This window comes from Sminthopsis crassicaudata, chromosome 1 (assembly GCF_048593235.1).
Source record: "Sminthopsis crassicaudata isolate SCR6 chromosome 1, ASM4859323v1, whole genome shotgun sequence".
In the NCBI taxonomy this organism is placed as follows: Eukaryota; Metazoa; Chordata; class Mammalia; order Dasyuromorphia; family Dasyuridae; genus Sminthopsis; species Sminthopsis crassicaudata.
In genome coordinates this window covers 239,091,673-239,105,408 of record NC_133617.1, presented here as the reverse complement: position 1 = coordinate 239,105,408, position 13,736 = coordinate 239,091,673, and the positions used below count along the sequence as shown (strand labels likewise).

Genomic DNA, 13,736 nt, shown 5'->3' with positions numbered 1-13,736 from the left:
TGACTTTGTCTATGGCATTTCCTTGGCAAAAACACTACACTAGTTTGTTATTTTCTTCTCCTGTGTGTTCTCATTTTAAAAACAGGGGTTAAATAACTTATGTGAGGTCACACAGCTAATCCATCTTTGAGGCTGGATTTGAACTCATATCTTCCTGACTCCAGACCCAGAACTTCATCCACTGTATCACCTAGTTGCAAAATGCAGTAGATGAGTATCTGAATTTTACCAAGGCATTCTGTAAAAACTCCCATCATATGTTTGTTCACATGATGGAGAAATATGGTCAGTATGATAAAACAGATATTTCATAGGTAATTGAACAAACTGTACCCATAGAAGTATGATAGTGGGTTGATATAACCCTGGAGGAAAGTGTAGTAGCAGATCAAAGAGCCCTGTAATCGGTCCTATCCTAGTCAACCCTTTAGTCAATGCCTTGGAAAAAGACCAAAAGAGCATGATTCATCAGATTTGCAGATGACACAAAGCTAAGAGGGATGACAGAATCAAAGGGATGTTGGCAGGGTTGGAACATAGGGTGAGACTAACTAGAGACAAAGGTGCTGTCTTGCACTTGAGTTTGAAAAACCAACTCTGCAAACACAAAATGGGAGCGACCTGGCTTAACATCAGTGAGAAAAAGACTCAAAGGCATATATTGACTATGATTTCAATGTAGCTGCTAAAAAAGCTAATACAATCTTAGATTCAATTAATAAATGTATGATATCAAGAACAAGGAAAATAATACTTTTACCATGCTCTGCACTGATCAGGCTCCGTGCCCCTTGTCTGGAGCACACAACTTTCACTTCCGTGTGATATGCTTTAAGAGGAACCTTGGCAAACAAGTCTATCCTGAAGGAGAGGGATAAGTCACTATTTAACCTTGGGAGGAAAAGACACAAAGGCTTTATTGCCATCTTCTAATAGTACTAGATTTGTTTTGTCTAATAGTACTAGATACTGAATGAATACCTCCTGGGGATAGATGGGATTCCTATATGAGATGGGGCTGGATGAACTTCCAGGTTTCTTTGCCTAAAATTCTATCTAGAAAAACATGATGTTTTCAAAGGGCTAGAGCATTGGAGTCTCCCATACCATACCATGAAATTAAATCTCACAGAAACAGGAAAAACTAGTAGAAATGTGTGTCTTCACTTCTGGCTTTCCATTTCTATATTCCTTAGATAGCCACAATATTTTTCAATTAGGGAGTTTATCCAGCTCAGTACTTTATTGTTGTCATAAAAGAGAAGGTCTTCACTAAAACAGGGAAGCCCAAGCTCCAGGAAGTTCATACAGATCCACCTGGACAGATGATAGATGCCCTTTCTCCTAGGACCTGAGTTAGAATCCTGCTTGTTGCCTTATCTTGGCTCAGTTTAGACTATTACCAACCCCAATCCCCCCAATGTCAAGTACCATTATCCTGTTCATGCCCGAGTGTTATTTTTTTAAAAATGTTTTATTGATAGTTTTTTGGTTAATATCACTTCCGCTTCCCAGCAGAGAAGTTCTAGTGAAGCAAAATTAACAAAACCATTGGCCCCATCCATTAATCCATGCTTTATAGCACTGTTAATCTGCAGCAGGCAGGTTAGGTCCTTGAATTGATCAGAGTTCCAGTGCCTTTCAGTGTTCCATGTACATTTTTGTGGTCTTTGTGCAAAATGTTCTCTTGGTTCTGTTTGCTCTGCATAAGTTCATACAAATCTTATGAATGGCAGGTAAGCCCAAAAGCACGGGAGGGGCAGCACTTCCACTTATCTGATTTGTAACTGAAACCTATATGTGATGTCACTCCCAATAGAAGTGAGCTCTTGGGAAACGAGAATCAGCTTACTTTTCTATCTATATTCCAGTGCTGTGAACAGAATAAGCCCTTAGTAAATGTTTATGCATACATTCATGCAATTTTGAATTCTTCATTTTCATCATTTCTTAGGGTGCAATACTCCATTGCATTCATATACTGCAATTTGTTCATCCATTATCCAAATAATAGGCACCCATTTTACTTCCATGGTTTTGCTAACACAAGAAAAAATACTTCTATAAATGATTTTGTGGGTGCTTTATTTCAAGAGGAACATTGACAAACTGAATTAGTCCAGAAAAAAGGCAACCAGACTGGTAAAAGTTCTGCAAGTCATGTCATTTGCAGAAAGGGCATAGTAATTAAAAGTATTTTGGTTGAGAAATGACTGGGCAAGAGAAGAAAAAAGTTACTGCTACCATTCGTGTCCATTTTAAGACTGACACCTTCCTCCACCTTTTAGTTGATAAAAGTTTCTTATTTCAGGCAACTCTTATTTTATGACTTATAATCATGTAAAAGCAGGCAAGTAGAATTCTGGAAAAGATCTCATTGGTACTTTCCTGGAACCACTTTACCTTTAATGCCCTAAGGCTAGTTCTGCTTCTGGTCGAGTCAAAAGCAAAAGGGCAAATTGAAAATAAAATAAAAATGGTTCACTCATCTCCATCCGCTCCTCCTTACACTGCAGCATTGCTATGCCAAATAACAAAGGCCTTTTTGATGATCGACACTTGGGCCAAAAAGATTTCAATCGTCCTCACCTGGCAGCACCAGCCTATTGCGTGGACTGTGCCAGAAGGTGGAAACTTTCACCGTGAACGTGCCTGGGCAAGCTGTCTCTCATCCCCCACCCCATGATGATTGTGGCTATAGCTACCATCAAACACAATATTGACCTTGTTTGTCCTCTCCCTTCTCATTCTTTTTTTCACTTCTATAAGCCTTCTCTCCTGGGGTGTTGATTTTTAATTAATACCTGTGTGCTAGAAGAATTTTTAAACTCAGTATCAATCTTTTTTTTAAGAGACAGAATCATGCAAAAAACCTAAATGGCTTCCTTTTCACAAACACTTGAGAATTCCTTTCCCCTTTTCCCTCCACCCCTCCCCATACATGTTTGCCTGCCTTGTGCTCACATGGAGAAGAGACCTGATATTGTTCTGACCTGTCAGTTGAGTGATCTCATTATTTTGCCACACCACCACTGAGTTGGCAAGAGGCACAGGCTTTCTGTGGAGCTCATTAAGAATGGCAAAGTAGATCTCTTCCTACAGGTGTGCCTCACTTTACACAATAGGTTTTTCTCCAAAGTTTGAACATAAATCATATTTTTGTCAGTCTAATGAAACTTAAATGCACAAAAGGGCTTATTACTAAATTGAAAACTCTCCCCAAATATATTGGTTTTGTACATTCTAATACATTTGAGTTTTCTTAAAACAGAACACACATCTATATCTGTAAAATCTCTCTTTTCTAAATTCTTTACATGCTAAAACAGGTTTTCCTACCTTCCATGCAGACAATGAACTACCCCAAAGGCGTTGACCCTTTCATTATAAGGCACAGACTTTGTGCAGGCTAACTCTGGATTGCATGAAATTATTTCAGTTTTTACAAACTTCAAGTAAGAAAAAAACATGTAGATGATTTCATTAAAAGGTTTAGTCAAAAAAATGCAAAACAAAAGTCAAAAAAAATTTTTACACAAATGGGTTTTTTTGTTTGTTTGTTTGTTTGTTTAATGCTCTGTTTGCCAGACTGTTTATTATAGTTTAGCACAATGAAATACCTCTTCCCCAAATCCTTCTCTTCTTTCCCAGGACTATACTTTGTTATATGAAGAGGCAAAGTACTTTCAGCTTCAGCCCATGTTAATGGAGATGGAAAGATGGAAACAAGATCGAGAAAATGGCCGCTTTTCTAGGCCCTGTGAGTGCTTAGTGGTGCGAGTTGCCCCAGACCTTGGAGAGAGGATTACACTCAGTGGTGATAAATCTTTGATAGAAGAGGTGTTCCCAGAAATTGGGGATGTGATGTGTAATTCAGTCAACGCAGGTTGGAATCACGACTCAACGCATGTCATCAGATTTCCACTGAATGGATATTGTCACCTCAACTCAGTTCAGGTAAGCTGTGTATCAGACATTGGCTTGAGAAGGCTGCTCTATCTGAGAATGGATTTATTCCAAGCTTATCAGATTATGAGATCCTGGGTTTGGTTTGTTTCAAATTTGGATCCCCAGTGCCTACTTTTATTCTTTTGTAGTTAATAGTACCTAATAAATGTTTTCTGAAATTGGATATAGTGTTACTCCTGTAAATATCTCAGAAAGTTTATACATGCCTTTATCTCTATAAGGTAGGTAGGTATCTCTCATTGCCATTTTACAGAAAGAAACTAGGTCACAAAAAAGAGGTTAAATGATGTATCTAAGTTTATATAATTAGAGATAAAAGCAGAACTCAAAACTCATACCAGTACTGTATCAGCTCAGCTGTGTCAGTACGCTTGGATCCATGGCCAAAGTCACTTGTGGAAGTTAGGAGGAATAAATGGTTTCAGCTCTTGTTCAGGATTAATTATGCAAAATATTAATTAAGCGGGCTTCCTTCAAAGTCCCTTAACCCTCTGACACTTGGCTCTGCCCATAGCAGAGAGAGACCATGTGTGTTACAGAATCTGAAAAATCTGAAGTAGATCATTCCCAAAGCAGAACATGGCCCTTCAGAAAACACCCCCTGAATGTCTTTGCCCAGGACGGGCTCCACAGGACAGAAGATTGCCATCTCCTCCCTAAACCTCTGAAGCTTTTCTTCTTCCCCTCCTCGCCCCACTCCCTCCCCCAAGGAAGAAAGGGAGCCGTCCCTTCATGTCCATCAAGTCCTCCTGAACCTTTGGCCCTTCTCCCAGCCCAGTGAGTCAGTGGCTTAAATCCAGTTGCAAGGCAGGTTCACCAGATTATTCTAGTGAGATCAGGAAAGTGAGGGTTTCCTCCTGGTCTCCACCACAGGGCCCCCTGTGAGCCACAAGCCCTGCCTGCTTCCCCTCCCAAAAAATCACAGTGGGAAGCTTGAATCAGATACAAGTCACACAAATGTTGTTCCTTGGTAGTGAGAACTGGGGGTGTTGATGGAAGTAGAGCAGCCTGTAAGCAGTCAAGGTTGAGGAGCCCAGCCTTTTAGTGTTAATTTGGAGGCTGACTAATCATGTGCCATTCTAATTCATGACCATGTGATTGTCAGGCCTGTCAGCATTGGGAAACATCTCAGTCACGACTCCATTACCGTTGATCTTGCAGAAGATGGGAGGCTGCCAGGCTGAAGGGCTTTTCCCAAAATTTTTCTGGGCCTTTGAAGATATTTTCCAAATAATGTCAAAGAAACTTTTTTTGGCAAAAGCCCCATTAGTCAAGTCTCATAGAGAGGTTACTTTCCTGTCGATGCTAGGCACTTTTCCTTAAAGTGAACTCTAATTTGGTTTCATTAGACTTCTGAACAGGTTATATTTCTCCTCAAATGTAGTTAAGAGGCAGCTCAACATAGTGGAAAAAACACCTGTCTTGTAGTTAGGAAACTGCCAATTGAAACCCCGCTCCACAGCCTCTGTCTCCTCGTCTATAAAAAATGGGGATTAAAAAAATTTAACAGTCTGAGTTGTTGGGAAAAAGGGTTTTTCAGAGCTTAAGTCACCACATAAATTTCAAAATTTTATGCAAATTTTTTACTTAATGATAATAAAATAAAGACTTGGAGGTTTTCATTCCAATTACTGAGAAGATTGGTACATGTATAAATTTTGAATTTATTAATAGAATCAGGACACTGAGTGATAACTTGATAAAAATTTCCTTACAACAGCTTGTCTCTATTTTATTTTTTGAAAAAAAAAAATCAAGTCTTCATTTGTCATCTTTGCAGTTATACTTTTTTTTAATATTCATATTAATTCTCGGTCTTACCTAAATAAACTATTTCTCTGGTTAAGATTCATGCTTCTTGAGGAATGGTAAATGAAGAAATGTAGCAAAGAGCACACTTTTCAATTGCCATTTTTAAAATGTCATGAAAACCTTTACAATGATTTAAAAGTAATTTACTCACTTCTCCACCCCACCCCACCCCCAGGCAATTGGGGTTAAGTGACTTTCTCAGGGTCACACAGCCAGGAAATGATAAATGTCTGAGGTCAAATTTGAACTCAGGTCCTCCTGACTTCTGGGCTGGTGCTCTATCTACTGTGCCTCCTAGCTACCCCTCAGAAGTAATTTAATTGCACTCAGAAAGTCTTTTAATGGCTGTATATGTTGAATCTTGGAATGAGAAATGGAGGTTCCTCCCCAACTCATTTTTCTAATTTGTTGTGTATCTAGAATTTCAAGAGAACCAATCTTCTCCTTTGTTTAAAAAAAACCCAGATATACACCAGCTAAGCCAAAGTTCCTTTAAATGCCTGATACTTGATTTTGGAGATTGGAAAATAACTTTGTTTCGTCTTAAATAACATATTGTAGTAACATTCACATATGCCTGACTGCAAACTTAGACAATTATATGTGCATATATAAGTGTGCATGTGTGTATATAAATATATGTAAATATATTATACACATATACTCTGAGAAAAAGAGAGACAGAGAGAGAGACAGAGGAAGGGAGAGACAGATTGAGTGAGAAAGAAGGGGGGGAGGGAGAGAGTTGATGCAAAGAAAGATATTGATGAACCCATGATCTGCCAGTGCAGATTACAAACTGTCTATAACTTCTCCAACCTGTGTGATTCCCATTCACTCTCTCCATAAAACCATAACAGAAGATCTACTCAACATGCAGAAGGTTGCGGATGCTACAAGCTATCCTTGTGGAATCTGTCACTCATGCTTCATGACTGGCCCACCTCCACATCTAGTTACATCTATTTTGCTAATACCTTTTATGGCATATCTGGCATGCCAGTCATTATGGATAACACATTACAATCTTTTGCTGTCTGTGTTCTTCAGGGTTCCCAATTTCAAGGCAACCCATGCAATTTTGAAATTATGTAAATTATACGAATCCAAGTATGAAATATTGTCTCATGATTATGTATTTTGAACAGTAATAAGAAAAAATAAAGCATGCAAAGGGGAATGAGCTGATAAATTTGTCAAACTGTATTATCGTTATCTAGGTTATTGTTGGCTTATTCCATTTCTATGTCCATAAATACAATGTATGCTTGGAAGTCTTGGATGCTTTCAAGCAAGTTTATCAAACTAGTTTTAAAACCAGTGCTCTAGTTTTAGCTGCTAATTTAAATTATTAGTTTGTTAGTTTTCTTTCTATCACTTCCTAAAAGGAATCACTTGTTTAAAAGCTTTCATTTTGATTACTTTAGCATGTTGCAGGAAATCATCTACTCTGAAATGGATTAGCCAGATATAAAGGTCAGCATTCATATTCAGATCACTAATTATTTAGTTTACTGAATGCAGCAAGTAAAAGCTATACAAATATAAATACTTTAGTTTATGTAGATGAGAACTGAATCACTTTTAGCATGAGCTAATTTTTATCAATATCAGAAATGAAAAAGGAGACTTCACAAGTGAAGAATGAAGGCTATTATTAGAAAGTTTTGCCCAAGTCTATGCCAATAAAACTGACAACTTAAATGAAATAAATTAATATTTATAAAAATGTGATACCCAAAATAACAGAACAAAAAATGAATAATTTAAACAATTCAATTTCTTTTTTTAAATTCTTTTTTTCCCCCCTGAGGCTGGGGTTAAGTGACTTGCCCAGGGTCACACAGCTAGGAAGTGTTAAGTGTCTGAGATCACATTTGAACTCGGGTCCTCCTGAATTCAGCACTGGTGCTCTATCCACTGCGCCACCTAGCTGCCCCTAAACAATTCAATTTCAAAGCAAGAAATTGAACGGTGGACTTGAAAGAAAAACAGTACTTTGGGATCAGATTGCAACACAAGTGCGTTATGTCAAACATTCAAAAATATTTTAATTCCAAGATTATATAAATGCAAGAATCCTAACATCTCCTGCTAAATTGGATTTAACCACTGTCTCCTCAATTCCACTTACTTAACACCTTGTAAAAATCCTAACATATAAACTGGAAAAAATAATAAAAGAAGGGATCCTACCAAATTCTTCCTATGACACAAATATGATCTTGATACATAAACCAGGGAGAGTAAAAATCAAAAAAGAAAACTGCTGATCAATGTCCCTAATGAACATCACTGCAAATGTTTAAATAAAATAGTTAATAGGCTAAAACAATATATAATAACTATAATCATGTTAGATTTACACCAGGAATGCAAGATTGGTTCAATATTGGAAAAATCTATAAGCTTAATTAGCCACATTAATATCAAAATCAACAAAAATTATTATGAATAGAAGCAGAGAAGTTTTTGACAAAATAAAATAGCCATTTGTATAGGTAGTTTTTAACAGTAGGAAACATAAGAATAAATTAACCTTTTCTTTAAAAGGTAAGTAGTTACCATCATATATAATGGTGATAAACTAGAATATTTTCCAAAAAAAATTAGGGTGACACAAAAATGTCCCCTGTCACCATTTCTGTTTGACATAGTACTATTAATACTGGCTATAAGAAGAAAAAGAAACTGAGAGAATAAGAATAGGAAAGAAGAAACAAAATTATTACTTTTTAATAATGATGTAGGAAAACTGGGACACTAATATGTTGTTGGTAGAGTAATAAACTGATCCAACCATTCTGGAGAGCAATTTGAAACTATTTCCAAAGGCTATCAAACTATCAAACTGCCTTTTGATCCAGCAGTATCTCTACTGGGCCTATATATTCCAAAAAGATCATTAAAAAAGGGAAAAGAACCTACATGTGCAAAAATATTTATAGCAGCCCTTTTTTTGTAATGGCAAGGTACTGGAAGTTGAGTGGAAGCCAATCAGTTGGGGAATGGCTAAATAAGTTATGGTATATGAATGTTATGGAATAGTATTATTCTATCAGAAATGATCAGCAGGATGATTTCAGAAAGGCCTGGAAATACTTACATAAACTGATGCTGAGTGAAGTAAGTAGAACCAAGAGAACAATGTACACTGTGACAAGATTATGTTATGATCAATTCTGATGGATGTTGCTCTTTTCAATAATAGTGTGATTTAGACCAATTCCAATAAATTTGTGATAGAGAAACCCATCTGCATCCAGAAGGAGGCTGTGGGGACTGAAAATGGTTCACAAGATAATTTTTTCACCTTTTTTTGTTGTTTCTTGCTTTTTGTTTTCCTTTTTGATCTGATTTTTCTTGTTTAGCATGATAAATATGAAAATATGTATAGTAGAATTGCATGTGTTAACACAGATTACTTGTTGTCTAGGGGAAGAGAGGGAGAAAAACTTGGAACACAAAGTTTTGCAAGGGTGAATGTTGAAAACTATCTTTGTATTTTGAAAATAAAAAGCTATTATTAAAAAATGATTATATTTTTTGCAAATGACCCTAGAGAGGCAATTAGAAATTAAATGAACTAATTAGTAACTTTAGCAGAATATAAATCATTCATCTACATCATTAGTATTTCTTTATAATACTAGCAAAATCCAGTGGGAAGAGATAAAAAGAAAAATTTCATTTAAAATAAGTAAACTATATAAAATAATTAGGAATCTACCCATCAAGAAATATATAAGAATTATATAAATACAACTGGAAATCACTATTTACAGAAGTAGTGGCCTAAATAATTGTTGTTGTTCTTAAGTAGGAGTCAATAAAAATGAAAATACTACTTAAATTACTTATTCAATGTCACACCATGCAGAGTACCAAAGAAGTACTTTATACAATTAGTAAAAAAAATTTTACAAAATTCTAATAGAGGCCCAAAAGGCCAAAACTCTCAATAATAACAGCAGAAATAATAATGATGATGATGATGAATGGGGGGGAGGGATTAAGAAGATCTCACTGTGCCAAATCTCAAACTCTATTACACAGCTGATATATTGGTTAAAAAAATAGATTAATCATTGAACAGATTAGATTCACCACATGCAGAAGCAAATATATTAGTATCCTAGTGTTTGATAAACACAAAGACTCCAACTTCTGGAATAAGAGCTTACTATATAACAAAAGGACAGCTAGGTAGTACCATAGTACACAGAGCACTAGGCCTGGAGTCAGGAAGTTCCATCTGCCTGCCTTCAAATCTGGTCTCAGATACTTACTGTCATTGAACCCTGTTTGCCTCAGTTTCCTCATCTGTAATGTGAGTTGGAGAAGGAAATGGCAAACCACTCCAGTATTTTTGCCAGGAAAACCCCATTTGAGATCACAAAAAGTCAAATGTGACTAAAACAACTGGGCAATAAAAAAATTTAACAAAATTTGCTTGGAAAAATGGGAACAGTATGAAAGGAAATAGATTTAGACCAATACTTCAAACTTTATATCAAGATAAGCTCCAAATGGATACATGATCTAGATATAAAAAGTCACATTTTAAGCAAAGTAGTAAATGTCAAAAAAAAAAAAAAGTATGTCACATCTATGAATAGAAGAAATATGATAAACAAAAAGTCGAGAAAATCACAGAAGATAAAATGTATAACTTAATTTATATCCAATTTAAAAGTTTTTATATAAACAAATCTAATACAGCTAAGCTTAAAAGGTAAACAGTGAGAAAAAAAATCTTTGCAGAAAGTTTTCCTGACAAAGCTTTAATTTTTTTTTTTTTTTTTTGGCTGAGACAATTGGGGTTAAGTGACTTGCCCAGGGTCACACAACTAGGAAGTTTTAAGTGTCTGACATCACATTTGAACTCGGGTACTCCTGACTTTAGGGCTGGTGCTCTATCCACTGCGCCACCTAGCTGCCCCACAATTTTGATTTCTAAGATATGTAAGGAAATGATTCAAATTTATAATAGAGCCATTTCCCAACTGATAATTGATTTAAGGATAATTTAAGGATATGAACAGGCAATTATGGAAAAATACTCCAAATCATTACTAATTAGAGAAATGCAAATTAAAGCAATTCTGAGATTCTATTTGACACTCCTCAGATTGACCAACCAAAAAAGGAAAATGATAAATGTTTAAAACAGGCACATTGATACATTGTTGGTGGACCTGTGAGTGAATACAACAATTCTGGAAAGAAATTTGGAATTATACAGAGTTAGTTATTCAATAGTATATGCATGTTGACTCAGCAATGTTAGTGGTAGGCCTGGAGGAATTAAAGAAAAAGGAAAAGCTCTCATTTGAACAAAAATAATTCTGGAGGCTTTCTTAGTGGCAAATCCTGGAAACTAAAGGCATGTCTATCATCTGATGAATGGTTGAATAAATCATGGTATATTGAATGTGATGCACTGCTGTTATGTTAAAAGAAATGAGGAAATAGATAACTTTATAGACTGATGTACAATGAAAGAAGCAGAATCAGAAGAATGATTTGTTTTATATCAGTATAATGAAATTTGACAATTTTAAATATTTTTATAAACCAGTAAGGAATGAAATGAGCAAAACACGGAAAATATTAATACAACAACAGCATTGTAGAGAGGAACAACTTTGAAAACTGTAAAAAATATGATCAATACAATGACCATCCGTGATTCCAGAGAAGGATGAGATATGTCTTGCACTCAAGAAGTTTTATTCTAATGGGGAAACTTATGTGAATGAAGCTTTACTTGAGTGCTTCTGTACCTCCAGAAAAATTGGAATTGGTTGATGTCAGCATGTAACTTATTAGCGAGTACTGTGTTTTTGCCTGTCTTTCTTTGCTTCTCCAGCACTTAGCCCAGTACCTAACAGGTAATAAGTGCTTCATAAATGCTTCTGGTCTTGCAAAGACTACCTATGGATTTTTAAGAGAACTGTTGGACCTGAAAATTAACAAAATAGACATCAGTATTCCTCTTCTTCCTAGTAGCCAGTGGTTCATTTCCCTCCCATCTGAATATATGCTTTTGTCTCTTCCAGGTACTTGAGAGGTTGCAGCAAAGAGGCTTTGAAATTGTGGGCTCCTGTGGAGGAGGGGTAGACTCTTCCCAATTCAGTGAATATGTATTGAGGCGAGAGCTCAGACGGACATCTCGTGCACCCTCTGTCATTCGAATAAAGCAGGAGCCTCTGGACTGAATGGACATGTTTCTTATGCAAAAGAAAAAAAAAGGAAAAGAAAAAAAAGGAACATTCATGTGCAGTTGGGACACCAAACCAAGTCCTGGAATGAAAATCAAATAAAGACACATTTATATCAAATAGAGACCATACCTGTATTCATATGGGAACAATTGGAATAGTAATAATAACCTCAAGGTGTAAAAAATATATAAATATATATATGTCAAAAGGTAGGAAATGCAAAAAATAATAATACTGATGATGATGTGGTAGCTGAAGTTGGTGCTGTGATGGCCATTAAGTGTCCTAGGCCTTCCTGAGGCCTGCTTATCAATAAACAAGCCATGACCGGTGAGGACACAATCTCCTTACATTTTCCATTGCCAAACAGCCATCCATTTTCTCTCTTTCTCCCCTCACTTTTTCTTTTCTTTTTTAGACCTTGAATTGAATTTCTTTGCAGATGGAGGTTTGGAAGCCTCTCTTGAAGAAGGGACAGTTCAGGACTTCAGAACCCCATTCACAAGCACATTGCGTCTGAAAGTTGTTAGACTGAAAGTTTAAAACATAGCTTGTACAAAGTCTCACCTTTTCGTCTGCCTCGCCAATGTGAACATCACGTTGTTTTTAAACTGACAGTTTTGCAAAGGGGCCAGAATTTTACTTGTTAGTTTGCTCTGGTTTGAATCTGCGGCTTTCCTACAGTTTTTCAAATTTTATAATGTATTAAATACAATAAACGCTGTTTAAAATAATCGGGGTCTCCATTGAACCCGCTACAGTGGATGACAGGCTGGGTTTGACTGTATTGTGTATCAGAAAGTGGCTTGAGAAATGGTGGCCATCTTGCATTTCCACCCCTTTCCACTGGTGGGAATGAGACACAGGCAGATAGATGATTTTGAACCTTGTTTCCCTAATGCCACATTACTGGTAAGCACAGAAACACTTGCTACTTCCCTTTTCATCCCTGACCACCAGTAAGTAGAGCAAACCAGTCTATGTTCTGGAGAGAAACTTGTCAAGAAAGTCACATTATATGGCTGTGGCTGTGGAGGTGAAGGGTTTGAGAAAGCTTAGCTCCTGGGGACTTCAGATTAGTCTAATCCTCTTTGTAGATGAGGAACCTGAGACCCAAGAACTTGCCTAAAGTCATGCGAGCTATAAAATTAGCAATAAAACTTGAAGGAAGGTCATGTGTCTCCAGGGTTAGTACCCTTATCAGAGTGTCATACTGATTGACTTGTTTCTGATATTTTTAGTCATTTTGGAATTGAGCCCTCCATTTCCTTCCCCCCCCACTTTATCCATATATGTATATATATTACATGCTGATAAGATTGACAGATAACCTATAATATCTTTCTACTTCAGGGAAGTCCCCGTGGGAATGGACTATTTCCATCCTTAATTTTTTCCTTTTATACAATTTCTAAATTGACACCTGGGAACACCAATAAGGAAAACATTTCTAATAATCAGAAACTAAAAGTAACACTTAGTAGTTCCTGTCACACTCCCAAGTGCTCGGAAGGCAACAGATTTCCACAATGTTGCTAATTCTTCTCTGATCTATATTTATGTATAGATCTGTGCTTTTTAGTCTTCACCTCATGCATTTCTGTCATTACAAGTTCTGTCATCTTCCATATTCAAACACTCATGAAATCAAAGATGGGCTAAGGACTTGAACAACCATCCTCAGTTTACATTTATTAAGCATCCACTGTGTGCCAACTGTACTCTCCA

General features: G+C 36.4%; 1 protein-coding gene across 6 annotated transcripts in view; it reads left to right on the top strand.

Moving 5' to 3' along the window:
- Positions 1 to 12,742, top strand: part of KCTD1 (potassium channel tetramerization domain containing 1) — a 253,367-nt gene extending 240,625 nt beyond the window's left edge. For all 6 annotated transcript variants that reach the window (XM_074276982.1, XM_074277009.1, XM_074277019.1 and 3 more), the window contains exons 4-5: positions 3,652 to 3,957; positions 11,844 to 12,742. In XM_074276982.1, coding sequence (XP_074133083.1) covers positions 3,652 to 3,957; positions 11,844 to 12,002 — 465 coding nt within the window. In that variant the 3' untranslated portion in view covers positions 12,003 to 12,742. The remainder of the gene's footprint in view (positions 1 to 3,651; positions 3,958 to 11,843) is intronic.
- Positions 12,743 to 13,736: the final 994 nt, after the last annotated feature.